Source organism: Lycium barbarum, chromosome 5 (genome assembly GCF_019175385.1).
Source record: "Lycium barbarum isolate Lr01 chromosome 5, ASM1917538v2, whole genome shotgun sequence".
NCBI classification, from domain to species: domain Eukaryota; kingdom Viridiplantae; phylum Streptophyta; class Magnoliopsida; order Solanales; family Solanaceae; genus Lycium; species Lycium barbarum.
Window position 1 is genome coordinate 6977294 of NC_083341.1, and position 20535 is coordinate 6997828.

At 33.3% G+C, this 20535-nt stretch overlaps 2 protein-coding genes across 2 annotated transcripts; one reads left to right on the forward strand and one right to left on the reverse strand.

Annotated features, from left to right (window-relative positions):
* Positions 1–7968: 7968 nt before the first annotated feature.
* Positions 7969–8501, reverse strand: LOC132639142 (uncharacterized; the record flags this gene model as incomplete). The annotated part of the gene is made up of 1 exon (XM_060355626.1): positions 7969–8501. A coding segment is annotated over one exon (264 nt), but the record flags the coding sequence as incomplete, so codon positions are not given.
* Positions 8502–11713: 3212 nt separating this feature from the next.
* Positions 11714–14161, forward strand: LOC132639143 (S-adenosyl-L-methionine:benzoic acid/salicylic acid carboxyl methyltransferase 2-like). Its single transcript, XM_060355628.1, has 4 exons — positions 11714–11752; positions 11848–12092; positions 12724–13074; positions 14116–14161. The coding sequence occupies exons 1-4, from the start codon at positions 11714–11716 to the stop codon at positions 14159–14161; spliced, it is 681 nt and encodes a 226-aa protein (XP_060211611.1).
* The last annotated feature ends 6374 nt before the right edge of the window (positions 14162–20535 follow it).

Sequence of the window (20535 nt, forward strand, 5' to 3'; positions counted from 1 at the left end):
GCTGCTCAACAGACGATTAAGATTGTCACACATGCGATGGTTTGGTGCAACATGCGACTCGCATGTTGCACTTGCGACACCATGTGCGAGACGCATCTGGTGCACAAGGGCATTTTTGTCTGAAAATTGTTCCCGTTTTGGACATGCTATAAATAGATTGTCTAGGGTTTTGGATCATTTATTCTGCAGTTTTTAGCATAAACCTTGGGTGGAGTTCATTTATTGTTGGTTGGTGAAGTATTTAAGAGATTCTTTTGGCTTTTGTTATCTTCTCCATCCAACACCTCTGTAAGATTTATGCATACATTGTACTTGATTGTTTTATCTTTAATGAATATTAGTAGCTAATCCTCCAACTAAGGTTGTGGGATCAAATGTGTTAGTTATGTGATTGGGTTTCATATTCATACTACATTTATATGCTAGTGGTGTTTTCTATTAGCTCTTCAAGCATTAATGTCTTGTGATGGTGTACAACATTACTTGTGCCTTAATACCATTACTTTGCTTGGAAAAGAAAGTAGAGGTTAGGAAAAGAGTTAATAGCAACAACTTGGGTCATTAAATCCATCTAATAGCTTGAGCTAGGAATAGGAAAGCTAGTTGAGGCTACATGGGAGTTCTGTTAAAGGAAACATTCTAGGGCTTGGAAAAGCCTAGGATGAAAATTGCTGATTTGGTTGGAAAACTTTTGGCAAGAATCACGTAACCCTTGGCTTAACGCACCTAGGCATATAAATAAGTTGAATTGATACCCAATCGTATTACTCTCCATTTGAACCACAACCTTAGCCCCATTTACCAATTGTTTACATTCTATAACCATTCTCAGTTTTTAATGAACAAACTACAATCAAACTTTTATTATATTACCCTTCCCCTGAAAATATAGACTAACAGTCGGGTGTTACACTTATTAAGTATTCTTCTTCATCGTATTCTCTGTGGGATTCGACCCCAACCTTGTTGGGTTCTATATTTGACAACGACCGCTTACTCCTGATATTAAAGGTGTAATTTGGGCGTATCATTGTCGGCGATGGAAAAATCTTCGGTGGTGTATTTTAAGATCTAAGTGTCTTTTATTTCTTATATCTCAAATTTGAGTGTATTTTTTTTTTTCTTGTATCTCAGATCTGTGTGTATTTCAGTGTATTCATTATTATTTTTATTGTAAAATAGAGTGTTCTTTATGTGTTTTTCGCTTGTATTTTGACGAAGATTTTTTTTCACATACGAATGAATACAGTAAATTTTGAATACAACTGAATATCCCTGTATTTTTTTGCATTTATGTTGTTTGAATACAGCCGAATTTAAATACAATAAGTTGAATATAGTGTGCAAGTTGTTACAAATGAATACACCCAAATTGAATGCATCCGAATTGAATACAGTCGAGTTCGAATACACGTTACTGTAGATACGAAATGTAATTAGCAAAAGTGTAGCTATGCCTAAAAATAAAAATCAAAGTATAATCGTTTGTGTAAGTTGCCCGAAAATATATCAGTTTAATAATAAAATTAGGAAACTTAAATTACATTAACATAATTACAATTCAATCAATTCAAATATCATTTGTTACATTTGTTATAGCCCTGGGTTTTAAGTACAAACTAATGGGTTGAGCGCTAGCTTTGGCTAGTTTCATGTCTTTCACGGTTAAAGTGAAGGATTCAAATTGCATTATTAGCGTATAATAAATCACTTTCCTTATTTCCTCCCTCTTTCTGGATGTAATATAACGAATTTTCTTAAAAAAGCACAAACCAACAACTCCCTCTGTCACAACTTATATCACAAAATTCGAATTTCGTGAGTCAAAGAGCATCGGACATACAATCTTTAAGATTTTTAAAAAATAATTTACATATTTAGAAACTACATAAAAATGTTTGAATCTCTTAAATTTATAAATAAGAAGCTTTCATAAATTTAAATTTGTAAAATTCAATAGAGAAGATAAATTATTTTCATATCATTAATGAAGGTTTTATGTATTTGATTTTATAAAATTTAATAAAGAAGGTAATATTTTTAATATCTTTATTCACGCACTTGATAAAAATAGACAAATGTTTTTTAAACATGTATCTTTCAGAACTTATTAAGAAACGTACTCAACTTACTTAATAAGATACACCGACTATTTGTAATAATTTCCGACACGTTAAACATGTAATTTATTTGCATTAGATATTTATTAACACATTTTTTATTGTTTTATTAATTGTGTATAGTATTCAAATGTGCAAGTAAATTTAACTATACCTTATCTCTGAAAATGTTCTTTCAAATAGAAAAAATGCCTACCTTATTATTTATTGACTGCATCTTATGCTTAAAGAAATGAAAAAAAAAAAAATGCGTTTGCATGGTGTTGCAGTACTATTCTCTGGAATGACTAACATGCCCTCAATATGAATTTCCTACTACGATGTCTATTTTTTGATTTAGTTTTCATTATTGAAATTTACTTCGCATGAGAAATCTAATTGTATTCTAATTTTATTTTATTGCTTGAAATTGTTTGCTTGATTAATCATATATACTATCAGTTTTATAATAAAAATTTAGAGAACTTTCTCACCTAAAACTTTAATAATTCAAATATATATTTACACTAAAATTATTTCATTTTCCCCCGGTTTTCTATCGTTGTACATCACTATTGCATCATCAATTACTTAGTACTCCATCGACATAACTTTGTATTAGCTTTACTTGATTTCATATCATTATATATTACTTTCTTTTTTTAATATAATGTAGGTGAATATATCTTTTTCTTACTCCTGATATAAATAAGTTTTTATTTGAATATGTTAAATTTTTGTCGTCAGATAAATATTGTGTTCCTTATTTTTTTAATGCAACGAACTCAATAAGAAAACCTCTATTAAATTCAAGAAAACAAATCATAGCCATGCGAATTTTTATTAATTTACCACCTAATTTCATACTCTTTCCCATTCCTCAAATACTATTTATTTTTAACTTTTATACAATGGATTTCATTGTGAATATTTTTTAGTACTATCTAGTTTTTTCGTTTAATTTATTAAATTAATCTTGAAGTATAAAAAACCACACATTGTTTCTGTTGTTGTACATCACTGTTGCATTATCCATTACTTAGTATTATTCCACCGACATGTGAATTTGTATTAGCTTAATTTACTTGATTTAATATCATTATGCATTACTTTCTTTTTTAATATAATGTAGGTGAATGTATCTTTTTTCTTACTCCTGATATAAAAATGTATTTATATTAGTATGTTATTATATAACTCAAAATTCTTTGTATTTTTTTCGACTTTTCAATAATTTACTATGATATTATTCAAATTTCTTAATAACATTACCAAGTTAATTAAATATAGGCTCAAAAAGTGGCCAAGAATTGAAGTTGCACTGCAATTTATAAATTCCAACTTGCCATATATTTGCTCATAATCATATATCTAAGTACAGTGGATGGAATTCTTGCTAATAGAGACTGATATATTTGTAAAGATATATAATTATTATTCTATGTTAAATTTATTTGGCACCAATTTACATTTCATTTTACTCTCTCTGTCTCTCACTCAAAATGAAACATCCTAGAAATGTTAAAACGGAATGAACTTGCTAAAATTAAAACAAAGAAATTTAATATGAGAAGCCCAGCTTGACTTGATTCAGATTCCCTCGCATTCATCCAACAGCAACTTGAACAAATTTCTCCCTCTTACAATTTAATGCACCATAATTTCAACAATATACATTGACATGTTAAAAAAACATGTAATCTTTACTAACATCATCATAAATTGATTGATTTTATGTTGGACATACCTAAAGTAAATCTTCTTCTTCTTTTTTTTTTTTTCTTTCGCGTCTTGTATCAACATGTGAGCTCACATAACATAGGAAATATTTTTTGATTAATTGGTTTATACAAAAAATTGATGTTCCGAGTTCAATCACGAAAGCAACAACTTAATAGTCTAAGTTCTTTTGACAAATTCCAACAACTTAATATTACTTTCGTTATGCATTTGTTAGTTGACAATATATGCAACCAATCTTCTTAAGGAAAAATTACCTAAGAAAGTATCATATCACTTCTCATTATACATTCGTTAGTTGATGACAAGATGTGCACCTCTTAAGCCAAAATTACCGAAAATATAGTTCCATATTACTTTCATTGTATATTCATTAGTTGACAAGATGTGTAACCAATTTTCTTAATTAGGCAAAAAATCTAAGAGGAGTGCCATGTTATTACTTTAATTGTACACTTATTAGTTGATAAGATGTGCAACCAATCTTGTTCAGACAAAATTACCTAAACATTGCCATATTAATTTCATTTTTATGCATTTGTTAGTTAACAAGATTCTTAATGCAAAATTACTGAAGAGAGTGCAATGTTACTTTCATTATACCTTCTTTAGTTGATAAAATATTTATAGCCAATATCTTAAGACAAAATTACCTAAGAGAGTTTCATATTACTTTTATTCGGTATTTGACGAGATGTTTAACCAACTAAGGCAAATTACTTAGAAGATTGTCATATTACTTTCATTGTTCATTCGCTAGTTGACAAGAAGTGTAACCAATCTTAAGGCAAAATTACCTGAGAGGGTGCCATATTACTTTCATTGTACATTTGCTAGTTGACAAGATGGGTAACCAATCTAGGGCATATGAATATTCACAAATTTTCAGAATTATTAAGCGTTCCACTTTAATTATACATGTATTATATTAAACTTATATTATTACTTCATACTGATGGTAATATTCTAAAAATAGTTCAAATATAATTTTTTTTTCTACGTAAAGGGACCAAAAGCATATTTTTAGTAATATAGCATATTTTAATTTATCGAAAGTTAAATGTGTTCGAGCCATGTAACACAAGCTAAAGGACAAATATCATAATTTAGTAATATAGCTTATTTTTTCTTTTTCCTAATTGGTCGCGTAAGATATTTAAACGAAAAACAGTTTCTTTGCATCCAACTATCTATAAAATGACATAAGAAAATGTCATCTCCACAAATCCCTGTTCTTGTTTCAGTAATGTGTACCACCTGACATTGTGGTTGACATTTTGAGTGTTTTAGGTATCATTTCCTCATAGATGTCGGGTAAACCCATTTCATTTTTTCCTATTACATAGCAAAAGAGTGAATTTTCCCACCATAGTACTTCTAGTGTCCACTTCTTGTTTAATTTATTTGTTTATATACACCAATCTTTGGGCCGGTAGCTCTCTATTTGCTCATGACAAGATAACTCTTTTTAAACCTTTTATTTGGTGTTCGATTTCCGCTTTAATATTTGACTAATTTAGAATCGCGTTATATAAAGTTTATTAAATACTAAAACGGTCTCTAAAAAGAAAAAAATTCATTACTAAAATTCAATCTCAAAACCTCTGATTATAACCTTGAATAGTATGACATGACAACTACAATTAAAGACGGTCGGCAATTAATTTGAATAGACAATAGTGTATTTGCCCAACATAGTACGTCTAGTGCCCAACATATACCGTTCTTTTGGCTGATAGCTCTCTCCATTTGTTTGGACTAAGCATTTATGATTTGACAACTACAATTAAAGAGAGCCCACCTATTAATTGGAAGGGACAAGATTGTTATTCAATTTAGTAATGATTATTGTACGTGTTAATTTTTAAAGGCCAATTCCCCTTCTTTTTTTTTTTTTTTTTTTTTTTTTTTTGTAGTTATTACTTTCAGTCGTCAACAAGCATTACTCCTTTTTAGGCATTTGAAAGTGCACAACGAATATACTATTATAAATGGTAGCATCTCGTGAACCAAAATCACAAATAATTTGTAATCAGACGATTAACATGGCAAAATTTAGGTGTATTTTTGTCAAAAATGTATTTCAAAAAAGTATTTTGTCGTAGTAATTTTGTTTGATTAATCGATCTGAAAAGTATTTTTACGAATAGTAAAATTTCAATTTGTGCTTGACAAAATTTTTAAAAGTGCTTCTATAGAAAAGTTACCTTTTACAACTGAAAAATAGCTTTTAGTATTACTAATATAAAGCATTGTCTTTTTCTTAAAAGTTTGGCCAACATCTCAATTTTTTAAAACAAAAACTTTTAATTTCTCAAAAGGTTCGCCAAACAGACTAGTAAACTAACGTTTGGTTAAACTAGATGCTGATTAAGAAGGTTGACTTTCAAGTTGATTCAACCCCAATGAAAAATAATATGCACCTTTATGATTCATTTTAATCATGATGGGCTCCAGTAATCCTCAAAAGCTAAACAGATCTCAATAGTTGGCTTCAAGAGAAGAAGAAGAAGAAGAAAAAAAAAAAGGAGTCCACAGTTCATTTAGTGGCTTCACTCATTCAGACACGTGATAAATTATCATTAATTTTCAGAATGGATAAACTCTGTTCTATATAAAGGTTGTGTCCCACTTGAAGAGTGAAGCACTTTGAACGATTAAGCTTTGGAAGGTCGTGTAATGTTTTGTGTGTTCTAGCACCAAAGAACAATTGTAAAGAAATGTATTTAAATATAAGAGTTATACCTCAATTGGGCAATCTAAGCTTAGGTTACATCAGAACTGTTTCGTAATCTATAGAATGAAAGAGCGTACAACATAGCACCAGTAGGAAAAATATAATTTGTAGTTAATGTTACTTAATGTCGTCTTTTTATAGTAATGAAGTTCAGACCAATTTGAGCATGTACCTCAGCTATTCCACCAGTTCCATGCTACCTTCCACCAACACGTATATCAAGTAACTTTGTTCATCAAAACTTAAGTAGACGAAAAAAAAGAATCTACTGTTTCTTGTGTCTCAAGGTGGGATTTGAATCTTGGTCTCCAAAGTTTGCACCAACGTCATTGACAATTGGATTACACCCTTGGATGCAATGTTACTTCAACATCTATAAAACATTATAGATGTCTTTATACAATATAAGTCGTACTGTGCTAAGTCAAGCCGCGAATATCCTTCATACAGATACAATCCACATACTTTTACAGGGTCCTTTTATGTAAAGTTCAGTCAATTAGAGCCAAATTTTCACTTCCGCACCTTATGCATGAACAGGCTTAAAGACCACCCCTATAAGGCAGCCATTTCTCATAAATCTAAGAAACAAAATAAGCAAACAGTGCCATTTTAAGGGTAAAAGGTACACCTAAATTGGGATAAAGAGCACACTCAAATAAAATAAAATAAAATAAAATAAAAAGGTGCAGCTTCTTAGCAAGAAAAAAGAACATCAAACATCAGACCCATCCTAAACCTTTCGTCAAAGGAGTTGATGAATTGTAAGACAACATGGAAGACCAAAGCACAATGTAGATTATATGAAACCTTTCTTTATAAGTTGCATAAATGGTTCAAGATTAATAATACAACCATTGCAGAGCAAAGCACAACCTAGATGCCATGATACTTTTTGTTTACAAGTTGCATAAATGTGACATTCTACTTCTTAATACACAGTATCCCATTTTTCAACAAGATTCAAGCAACTTCAACAATCTTTATGCTAAACTCTTTTTCTTTCGAAAGTATTGCATATACTCAGGCATGAATTGAATGGCTATGAAGCGAAGCAGGTGTGTTTGGCAAAACAACCCCGCAAACCATCTAGTGCCATCCTGTAGCTAAAAGAAATCGATATCTATGTAGCATTGGATTAGCCAGAAATATCAACAATAGAACATAAGATCATAATGAGTGAGAAAAACAGCCAGGCATGTTATCTATATGAAATGGGAACATATTGAGTGACAAAAGGAGGTAATCGTGTTAAATGGGCCTTCAGAGACACTGTCATACTGCATTTTCTGAACTGCAGATACAATCCACACTTTGCCAAGTGCAGGAGAGCACTTCTTCAATGCGGGTTAAGTCGATTGTCTTTGTATTTCTACATCACTTAAGATGTAATTGTGGTATGCAAGAAAAATTAATTTTTGTTATGAACTTTGGAAAATACAGAACTCAGATGAAAATAACTAATAATATGCATAAAAACTTTCAGCAGCAAATTCGTCAAACACAAGACAAAACAAACTTCAAAAAGACTTACATTAGGAATAGTAGTGAACTAAACATCTACCATACAGCTAGATGCTGTAACTTAATTACCTGGAACATGAACCACCCACCGGAAAGCTAAGTACTACAAGAGCTACTGGATGATAACCTAAACAAAGTTAAACACGTCCACCCCACAGGCATTCATTGCGAACCTTGCTAGACCTCAAGAGGGGCTCCACATCTCTAGGAGGGTTTAAACCAAGACTCTTAGCACGCTCCCATCTGTCAAGTCTGCTCAATCCAAGACATGGCCCATAAGCCATATTCAGGTCAAATTGCGTTAATATTTCCTCGTTCCCATCATAATCATCTGCAAAATTGCAAACCCTTGATATATTAAAAGGTATTTCAAGAAGAAAACTATAGAGTAGCACATATAACAATCAGAACAAAAGGTCGCTATGATCTTTTGCATACTCAGTTCTAGAAGAAGCGAAAAAGTTGTAAGTAAACTAGTAAAGTCCAAAGATTGTAAGCATTCCCATATTTTCTCTGTAAGTAAAATTACTAAGATACAAATAGCAACCAGTAAAACAAAAATATCCTCAAGCTATATTCTGATAACACCATACAAACAAGATCACCAATCACACCAGTTATCCAAAGTTTTCTGAGGTTGCATTTTAGTGATCATTCACCAGTACAATCCAGAATTGTAGAGTAGCATTTTTACTTGGCTGCTAAAAACTTCATTCCTGCTATATTGAAGATTTTTGTTGAGAATTTGGGTTCTTTAATTTGAATAGCAACAATTTTGTCTATTATCATTCCATAAAGACAACTCATCGAAAAGCCAATTTCAGCAGCCTTGTTTGCAACTCATTTATATCATTAATCAGGAGGAGAAGAAAAAGTAAATACCGGGTTCTCTTACTCCATTCTCGCAATTTTTAACCCTTTATCTGATGTACTCCTTTGTCTTTATTTGGATCTAAGTATCTTTTAATAGCCTAAAAAAATTTAAACGATTTTACTTGGAAGTTCTTATAATCAAAGCACTGAAATATTTATAAAATATGCATATCACATAGGCTCCGCGACAATTTCACTATTCCAGTGGTAGCAATGGAATAAATCAATAAACAACATTATCTCCACAAAAATGCGCATTTATCATTTATTAGACATTGCCAAATATGTAGATAGTCTTTTGGTGAATGTATGGTTCATTGGATTTAGCAGGATCCGAAAGTATTAGGATAAGTCATCTGCACAGCATGATGTGATCACAGTGATACCAAAAGGGTATGGTCTTATTACTTATCCATGAGTCCACTGGTCACTACCCAGTGTAATCCCACAATAGTGGGGTCTGGGGAGGGTAAGATGTACGCAGCCTTACCCCTACCTGGGTAGGGAGGCTGTTTCCGATTGACCCTCGGCAACCCTCCTCCTTTATCCGGGCTTGGGACCGGCAATGTGAGCGAGCTCACACAGGCGGAGTTTTATCCATGAGTCCACTATGTTGAGAAATATCAATGAAGGAATTGGAATAAACACGGTCACAAAAAGAGAACTCCAATGGATAAGAATTAAAAACAATTGATCTTTTCATGATTTTTCCGGTCAGACTCACAAATAGACATTAAAACCTCTACAATGTGTCTTCTGCTTTTTAATTTCAGAATGCTTCATCTAAAGTTGTTCAAATATTGTATAATACATGCTAGTAACTGTTATTTCCAAATCCAAAATCATAACTATATATGCATGTCGATTATTGTTTAATCGATGCTGTTTATAAATTGATCATGCTATATGCATTAGTATTAAGTTGAAAGTATCTTGTGCTTTACCGGCAGTGAAGACAAGATTGATGTTGTGCAAATTCTTGGTTGAGGATGAAAGTGTTTCTGAGTATACTAGGTTGTTGCTATGTAAGGGGTGATCCCATCAGACTAAGCAAGCTGTGATAGCTTGGCTGCTTTGTAAATATTTACTTAGTAATTAACAAAAGTTGATAGTTACCAAATAAAGAAAGTATCTTCTCTTAATCTCTTCTTAATGCAATATGGAATAACTTGATTAGAACTTTATGCAGTAATTCTGTCTATATTTGTTTTAGCATAAACAAAACTAACTCGCACATGTACAAAATTAGACATCAAGTGCATCCATGGGCTAGTGACCTTTCAAGATTATGATTAACACTCTCTATTCCCCCTTAAATTGAATGACACTCTAAATACTTTACTGCAAGCTTTGGGCTTTACTAAAGGCTTTTTGAGGTGGGTTTGGCCCGTATTGCTTTGGGCTTTTAGCCTACTAAACAGAAATCCCGATTTCGACGTTGTCATTTAGAGCCTGTTTGGATGGGCTTATGCGTATAAGCTGAAAACAACTTATAAGCTGTTTTAGATAAGCTAAGTTAAATAGGCCCAATTATTTATTTGAGCTTATTTTAAGCACAAAATGACTTTAAGCTGGCCAGCCAAACACTCAAAAAAACTGAAAACAGCTTATAAACAACTTACAAGCCAATCCAAACGGCTCTTAATCTGTGTCTGCTTTTTAATTTGTCTTTGCACGTGTATCCACTTCGAAAATACGGTGTTGAAGTTAATCTGAACAAAGTGTAACTTCAAACACGATGTTTAAAGTTTTATATGGTTGAAGTTCAGACACATATGACTAAAATATAATCATTTTTAAACAGAACTTATATGCAACTTTAGACATTGTGTCTAGAGTTTGATTTTTTCCAAGCCTAACTTTGGAAACAACATGTGTGAAAATAAATATATGTACAAAATCTTTTAAAGAGTGGATAAAAATTACGTGGTGGTGTTAAAAAAGGCTGGCCCGTGAAATTTTTGCACAGAATTCTGTTAGTTTTGACTGGTTTATTTACTTTACCAGGGGTCATTTGGTTGATTGTTTGGTATAACAATTCTCAGCATTAAATTGATATAACACACTAGAATAGTTTATTGGTTGCATAAGGAAAATAATTATTGATTTAATGTAGCATTAGATTGACAATATCAAATAATAACTGCATACAAATTTTACTACTACATTGGTAATTGCTATAAATGAAACGTCGACATATCCTAAATGGATAATTTAGTGGCTCCTGTATCGTGATCTTGAATTACCATGACATTGGATATTGCTCTTGCAATTGGTCATTCCTAGTACTTATGTTAACTATATTAAAAATGTATAATATTGATTGCTAACTTACAGAATATGGTAAATGACCTATATCAATAATAGGTAAAAGTAATACTGATATTGTACATATCTCGAGTAAAAAAGGTGAAATCTAGATGCAAGTGATGAAACAAAGTTTCTTGTTATACAATTCATGAGGGTTGAACACTAATATAGATGCAAGCAATGAAACGAAGTTTCTTGTGTGTAGAATGTACTCCAATATATCTGCATAAATTTTTAGAGCACATCGATCAGCTTAAGTTGACCTACAATTAGAAGTAACTTTTTATTTCAATTCAAATACGATAAATCTAATATCATAATTCAAGCCCATAACGCATATTATCAGCATTGAACTTAGGCCCCCAATAAGTTTATCTTTTGGGCGCTACGCCAGTATGTGATGCTCATGATGGAGGGCGAGTAAAAAAGAATGACGATTGACATTACACTATTCATTATACTTACTCAAGTATTTTTTCAAATGTTTTTCAGTTGACGGGAAGAGGTTTTACATGTAATATAGTATATGTTCCAATGTTTATTAATTATTAATTAATTGTATAGGTGCCTGATGGAGCAGAGAATAACAAGGGAAATATTTACTTGACAAGTACAAGCCCAGCAAGTGTTCTTAAAGGGTATTATAAGCAATATGAGAGAGATTTTGCAACATTTTTAAAGTACCGCTCGGAGGAATTGGTGAAAGGCTGGCGTATGGTATTGACCATGTTGGGAAGAAAGAATGAAGATCACTTCAGCAAAGGGAGTTCCTATGAGTGGGAACTTCTGGCCACAACCCTTAATTTTTTTTATTACACAAATAAACCTCATTTTCTTTAAAGAGTTTAAGTTTTATACATGTGAAATCATTTTTGCCACAACCCTCAAACTTCTAGTTACACAAGTAAACCTCCTCTTTTGAAAACGAAAGACTTAATGGTCAAAAACAGCAGTCTACCTGAACAATCACAATATATGTATTAATATAAACCTCGAAGCTAACTAGGTCAACTATCAGTTGTTCCCTTATGATAGTTGAGATATGAAAACGCGCAAAAATAATGATAATTCAGGTGTTTTATTTTGACCGTTATCTCAAAACCAAACTTTTACTTATGTATCGTAAGTCAGCGCCAATTAAATGATATTATTATGCGTACATTCAAATGAAACTGGTCAATCTACCCATTAAAACATGAGAAGTATTGAAAGTGAAAAATAAAAGAAGAAAAGTTAAATAGTAAGTAATTCTATTTATTATAGACGGTTATTATATTTTTACGTGATCTATAGTGTAAATTTCTTTTACTTTATTAGTATATACATATAGAATTTAAAATCACACCCCTCAGGGTGCGGCTCTTATCTAGACCCTGCTAACGCATGATGCTTTGTGATTTCCCTTTTTTTAATATAGAATTTAAAATCGTAAATAAAATAATGGATGCCGGGATTAATAGAAGAAGAGAAAGTTAATTCGTTCAATATACCTGCATACAACCCATCTCCTACAGAAGTGAAATACATAGTTGAGAAAGAGGGATCTTTTACCATTAATTGCTTGGAAACTTCAGAAGTCCATAGGAATTCATCTGATGATGAGAAGTACAATATGGCACAAAGCTTTAGATCTGTGGCTGAACCTTTGCTTGTTAGCCATTTTGGTGATGAATTGAATATGGATCAAGAGTTCCACAAATACAATGAAATTATTGCTAACGATTGCATGGGTAAAGAGAAAATTATGTTCGTAAATGTCATTGTGTCCTTGACCAAAACAAACTTGCCATGGCATGCAATTCATGCCACGAACCCTTTGCGCTATTTCACACTTTTTAAGTTACAGATCAGTTGCCATGTAATATTCTTATACAGTATCTTCTTAGATACCAATGATAATGTAATATTCTCATTGAGGATTGATTCTATTCTATTTTATGCTTTTCTTTTCAATTGAAAGAGTTTCTATCGTCAAAGCATCGAAAAGTGTGACAAATCTAACATTCAAAAACGGTTTTCACTTCTAATGGAATATTTTTTATTTATATCAATTTTCCATCCCTACACCCTACACCTTAGGGCATGGACATTTTATTGAATAAGAAAGAGGATTTACAAAAGTTGACTCCCAAATATAATCTTTCTAATCCTGCTGAGAATGGGAAAGAACCCATTCTTTACAAGAGTTAGATCAGCAATGTAAGCTTTCAAAAATAAATTTAAGGATGAGAGAGATATGTTCCATTAAGGAACTTTCTTCGATACAATTAATAAGCAGCAATGATGATTTTGAATTTGTTGGCTTTGTGATGGCCTACTGCTCTTCTTCATTTGCCTATAGAAACCAGTCATATCTGACTAGCTAGTACTATTTTTGTGATGCAAATTTAACTATTTTGGTCTATTTTATGGTGTCTAGGATTATTATTTGTGATGCAATTTTTAGAATTTGATGAGACTTTCCTAGTGTTTTTGATTAATTTTTTTTCCCACGGTTCGCGTCAGATCTAATAGATAAAGTTCATTACATATTTGACGGAGACCAAAAGTGATAATCTTCGACAAACTTAAAGGATCAAAATTGTTTAGAGCATACTTTATGGATTATTTTAAACCTACTCTCAAATATGAGGGACCATTTTTGTCATTTTCCCTCATTTATATCATCAACTTTGAGCCCAGAGGCTTTTGAGCTGAGTTTGGATTATGTAAATTTGGTGAGATGCAAATGGCACGTATCATATACATCATCAACTTTGGGCCAGAGGGGTTTAAACTGGATTTGGATTTTGTAAGATGGTATGATCTTTTAACCTATTGGACATTTTACAGTCTTGCTGCAAATGGCCAGTTTCTTTTTGGGGTTTTAGCCTCCTGAACAGAATTGTATCAAATTTGACGGGCAAAATTCACAAGTAGCCACTTTCCAGTACTTATAGCTGAAAAATAATTATTATTATGAAATTTTAAATTTTAAATTTTACCGGTGAAACTCAAAGAATTGTGTCGCTTCATGGTGATGTGGGTTTTAATAAAAAACGAGTATTGGAATGATAAACTTGAAAGCTAATGGTGACATACTTCAAACCTATGATATATAGACCAATGCATTTTGTCTGAAAAGCCTGTACTAGCTGAAGCATCGGCAACTAAAAACCAATTCAAACAATAGTTGAAAAATACTAGTATCTTGTCAAATTTGTCAACAATAGTTCAAATGCTTAATGGAAGAATAGATCCTTCGTGAGTTCTGAAGATGTTTTTAGTATCTCAAGCAGTATTTGAATGATGTGTATTTCACGTATATTAGTAGACATCTGAATACTTGTTATTGGCCAATGTTTGTTAATTAATCATGGTTAAGTAATGATTGCAAATTTATATAAATATATAAAAGCGGGACATAGGTCTGCTAACGTGCATCCTAAACGCAGGAAATACATTTATCTTTTGCCACATTTTTTTGGCAATTTCCTCTAGAAAAAAGAAGTCCAGAAATCATGAAACACCACTTTGGCAACCCAGTAATCTTAAAACTCTCTATTCCCTACCTTTTCGCTCTCTTTGTAACGTTTCCGGTTTGCCTCCTCGATCATTGCCCTGCACTCTCTGTCTGTATTCTTCCTCCACTGAACTAAATTGTCCACAAATAAGAATTCCCCTACAACGAAGTTCAAGGATCGATCAGAACCACTCCCGTAAGATCTCACTTACTCTAGTATTAACACGGATGTATATAGTGTTCTTTAAATCATGATTTTTCATCTTTTACATATCGTTGATCCAAGATCCAATTCTTCAACTCTTTATTCCCTCTTTCAGGTTTCAATTTAAAGAACAAACTAAGTGATGGCTTTTTGACGGGAAGATTCGAACATCGATGGTACATAAAACTTAATTTACGCACTGAGTTCTTCAATTTTACAAAAGAAAGATTGATCCCTCGTAACATGGACCAGTTTGATTCTACTGCACATACTCCCCTCGTGTCTTCATGTGGAAGTGGCTTCAAAGACTTAATTATTCACGAGAGGAAACTGATCAATTAGTATTCCTTGGAGGTGTATCTGAGGTTTGATGATTCTAAGTCCAGTTTCTTCGTAATTTTTTGTTGTGTAGACAATGGCCTCTCTTTATCCATTTCCTATTTGCTATTTTGAGTTGTGTCATTGTATCTTCTTGTGTTTAATGTTATGCACCAAATCAGTAAAGATTGTTTTTTTATACTCACAAGGAATTTACGGTTAGCATAAAGACTTTGATGAATGAAATTGTGCACTTTAGTCTTCCCTATATCTTTATCTTTCTTCATGAGCGTATTATCTTCAAATGCAAATCATGTTAATGCACAACAGTATCATAAGTCTATTCTAAGAAAAAAGCAAAACAATAGAACATGCTTAGTTTGACACCCGTAAGTGTTCGGAAAAAAGGCAACCTTACCTTTTTTACATTGGCTAAAGCTTAAATGGAGTTAAACTCCTTAACTATCTAGTCAAAGACTTAAGGAAGTAGTGCATGCAGTACTAAGTAAAAGAAGAGAAACAACCCAAGAACAAAAAGACCAGCTCAAACCAGTAGCGTCACAAAAAAGTTACCTGGCAGCCGGCCAAGAAAATTTCAAGGTGGATTGTAGCACCAAGATGAGTGTTTTTTTGCTCTTCTCCTAAAGGAGGGGAGTTGCATTTTATCTATCCGTAGGTACCCAATTGCTTCTCGAGGAAGGTCATTTTCTTGAAGGAAAACTTTGTCTTCGTCGATGGTGGTAGCATATTTCGCAAGAGCATCCGCCACCCCATCACTTTCCCTGTAGCAGCGATTTATGTGGATGTTCCTATCATGAATTTTCTGTTGAATATCTTCAATATAGCTTTGTAGTCTCCAAGGAGGTCTATTGATACCTTTGATCATGTTGACTATGATTTGGGAATCCAGATACACTGTTAAGTCTTGAATATTATTGTTACAACACAATGATATACCAATTAAAGCATCATGAGCTTCACTGAAGTGGTTAGTGAAAAATTGGATTGGATAGGCAAAAGCCATAACCATATCCCCATTTCTGTTCCTAACAATTCCTCCAGCCCCTGCCTTGTCTTGGCCTACCATGTAGGTTCCATCAGTATTCAATTTCCATGTTCCTGAGAGGAAGATCCAGATACATGCCGACTCAAAAGGCCCGTAACGCGTACCGTAATCTGAAGGAAATTCCAGTAAGAAGCCTAAGTATTGTCAAATGTTACGACCAGAAGGATGGTCCATAACGCAGGTTACGGGGCGTACGTCATGGCATAACGCATTGGCCACTGAAGACTGAAGCCATGATCTGTTGGAAGATGTGTTACGGTCCGTCGAAAGAAGCCGCAATGGTTGACCCAATAGCAAGCTGACAAAGGACGGAACCGAAGGACGGACCGTAACCCGTGTTACGGTCCGTAACGATGCCGCGAAGGGTATTTTTGTCCAGAACTTTGGCCCGATTTTTGGCCCTATAATTACTTAAGTTTAGATTTTTTTAGCATTTATTCAGCATCTTGAGAGCATTAACTTTAAGCCTTTGATATTTGTGAAGTTGTTGGGGCATTTAAGGTATCAACTTCACCCTCATTCCACATTGTATTACTATTGTAAGTACATTATGTTACCTTTTAAGCTTTCTTTGTTGAACAAAATGATGAGTAGCTAATTTTTGTTCTAAGGTTGTGGACCCCATGATGGGTATTATGTGAATGGGTTTCTACTATTGATATATGCATAATGGTTGTTGGTATTTATTCAATCTTTGTGTTTTAGCATTGGGTAATGATTGCAAGCATTAGCCTAAGCCATTATACTAACTCTTCTTGAAAAAGAGAGTTAGCATTGGTAAGATTGAATAACAATGACTCGGGGCATTAACCCTCGTTGAATAGACTAACTTAGGAATAAGAACAAGTCTAATTGGCATTATTGGTCGCTCTTCGATTTCAACTCTTTCGTATTTGGAAAAATCATAAAGAGGAAATACGGCCTAACTGTTGGGAAACATTAGGAAGTCCTTAAGAGATCGAGTGCATACCCTTAGAACAACCATTAGAAGTATATCACATTGAAACCTGAAGCATAATATCTAATCAGAGCTGGGAACACAACCTTAGTCTCTCTCTCGTATTAATTACAATTCAAGTCAAAGTATTCGTTTACATTACACAACAAACATTTCAAACTATTTGGAATAGGATTAAAGCCTTTAAAGACTAGTATCGCATACAATTAGTACCCTTTTCTCTCCATATTCCCTGTAGGATTCGACCCCAACCTTGTTTGGGTTACTATATTTGATAACGTCCGGCTTTACGCCACTACTAGGTGTAATTTGAGCGTATCAGCAACCAGTCCAGTAGCATCACTTAAATGTGAAGTGAGTTAACTGTCCCCTTGTAGAACACCATAAGATCATCAGCAAATGTTAGATAAGTTAACTTCAGGGATTTGCACATTGGGTGAAATTTGAAGTCTGGAAGTCGACTCACTGTCTTTAGCACCCTAGATAGGTGCTCCATTACTAATACAAACAATAAAGGTGAGACAGGGTTACCCTATCTTAGCCCTATTTGACCTTCAAAGTAACCATGGATCTCCCCATTCACCCTAACAGAGAATTTAGCGGTAGTAGCACAAGTCATTATCAACTTAACAAACTTGTCTAGAAATTCAAAGCCTTGTAATGCTTCTTCCAAAAATTCCCAACTGACCATATCATAAGCCTTCCTTAGGTCTATCTTCATAAGACACCTTGTTGATGTGGTCTTCCGATTTTAGTGCCTTAGGAGATCATGACAAATCAATACATTATGGATCATTGATCCTCCCTGCATAAATGTTGTTTGGTTCTTAGCCACCAAATGATTCACAGCCACCTTGAGTCTAGTACAAATCATCTGAGAAACACATTTGTATAGTACATTACAATAAGAAATTGGTCTATACTGGCTTGCATATTCTGGAGTATCCACTTTTGGTATGAGAGCAATGATGTTAGAGTTTAGTTATTTCAACAGTTTTCCATTTTGGAAAAAACTCGAAACTAACTCTGTAATCTCATCTCCAACAATGTCCCAAGTAGCTTTGAAAAAACCACTACCATAACTATCAGGACCAGGACTTTTATTGCTATCAATTTTAAAAATAGTTGACTTTACTTCCTACCCGGTGAAAGGTCTAATGAGTTCTACTTGCTGATCAATAGAGAGAAGTGTCCCATTGTGAATAATTTTTTAAAATGTTTTGACTCTAGTTTGAGCTTTCCTTCCCAATAGGTTAGTATAGTAATCCACAAATACTTTGGCAATAGAATCAGGATCAATTTGCCAATCATCTTGTCCATTTCTTAATTGTGTAGTAGCTTGTTGGAGCCATCTTTGTTTAATGACTGGATGAATATACTTGGTATTTTCATCTCCAAGACTTAACCAACTAACTTTACTCTTCTAGTGTAACTAAATTTCAGCCAGGTAGGAGGATTTCCTAGAGGCCTGATACTTCATAGATTCCTCCTTCTGCAAGTCCAGGTTCCAAGGATCATCCTACAATCTCAATTGAGCATCTTTGAGTGCAATTCTATCCTCTGAAGCCTCAGTAGTTATGTTCCCGAAATGCTAAGTGTTAAGTTTCTTTAGACTCTTTTTCAAGAACTTGAGCCTCTTCCAACAATTCTTTACCAAATCCAAGAATTGTGGATGTTGTGCCCAGTGGCAGAGCCAGGATTTCCGCCGAGGGAGTTCAAAATATTAAAAAGTAAACATATAAAGAAGCCTATGGGGGTTCAACATCTACTATATATACATAAAAAATAATTTTAACCTTATAAAAATAATTTTTTTTTTTCGCCGAGGGGGTTCGGATTAACCTCCTCGGCTCTATGTGGCTCCGCCACTGGTTGTGCCCAAACATTACAAAACTGAAACTATTTCCTAGATCTTGGTCTTGCCTCCATTAATGTCACCTATCCTGGATAAATGTCACTTACACATTCATGTAAAGAAAAAACAGCTTTACAAAAAGGCATAGTGTCCAACCATTCACCATTTATAAATATCCAATCAATCTTGGAAAAGATTCTCTAGTTATTACCTTTGTCATTCCATGTGTACTTGTTGCTTATATGTGGCAATTCAATAAGTCCACATTCATCTACATAATTTTTAAAATCCACCACGTCAGACCATGTCACTGGGTTCCCACCAATTCTATCCTCTGGCTTTAGTACTGAGTTGAAGTCACCCAACACCATCCATGGTTAGTACACACTCTACTATGATTAACCAAACTGTCCCAGAGATCCCTCCTTTCCTCCTTTGTATTAAACCCATAAACAAAAGTCAACTCAAACTTTAGTTGTAGAGGTATATAGCAAACCTAACAAGTGATCAGTTGAGCATTCATACTGAGAAGAACTACTGTATAGTAATCCTGCCTCCGAGTTACCTATATCCTTTCATTATAATGGTAGGCCAAATCAGTAACAAATTTCCATCCACCAAATAGTTTCGCTGCTACTTGGTCAATTTTATTACTCTTTATTTTGGTTTTTAACAGTCCTATCAGAACAACCTCTTTATTGCAAAGAATTTTAGCCTCGTTTTGCTTATTGAAGCTATTGAGCCCTCTAGCATTCCAACTTAAGATGTTAACCATTCCTTAATGGAGGAATGATTTGAGTACCCACATTTCCAACTTCTCCTACAGTCAAATCAACTCCATTCAAAACCTGAAAAGAGTTAGGTTTAGTAGCTTGCTGATTTTGTTGTGCTTGAGGTCTCCTAGTTCTCATTTGATACGATCCAGCTTGTGAAAGACTCGGATTCAAACAACAAATATGTGAAAATAAAGATAACGAAGAAATCAAGAGATGAGAAGAGAAAAGATAGAAGCAAGACCCACTTGATAATGAATCTTTGGGCAAATCTAGGTATACTAAACCTAAACTCTCCTAATTGGATTCAATCAAGGAACCTATACTATTTGAATTCAATTAAGAGTCAATCAAATGAATCTACAAATGAACAACTCCCATATGAAATCAATGGAAAATGGGTTCAATAGCCAACAATGGAATCCATCATAATCAACTATCTCTCACACACTAATCATTAGATTAGCACTACACTAAACTACCAAACAAACTATCACTCAATTTAGAGTATTCATCTCAATTCAACATAATCTAAGTAATGAAATAACTAAGTGTAGTATTTATACTACTACGCT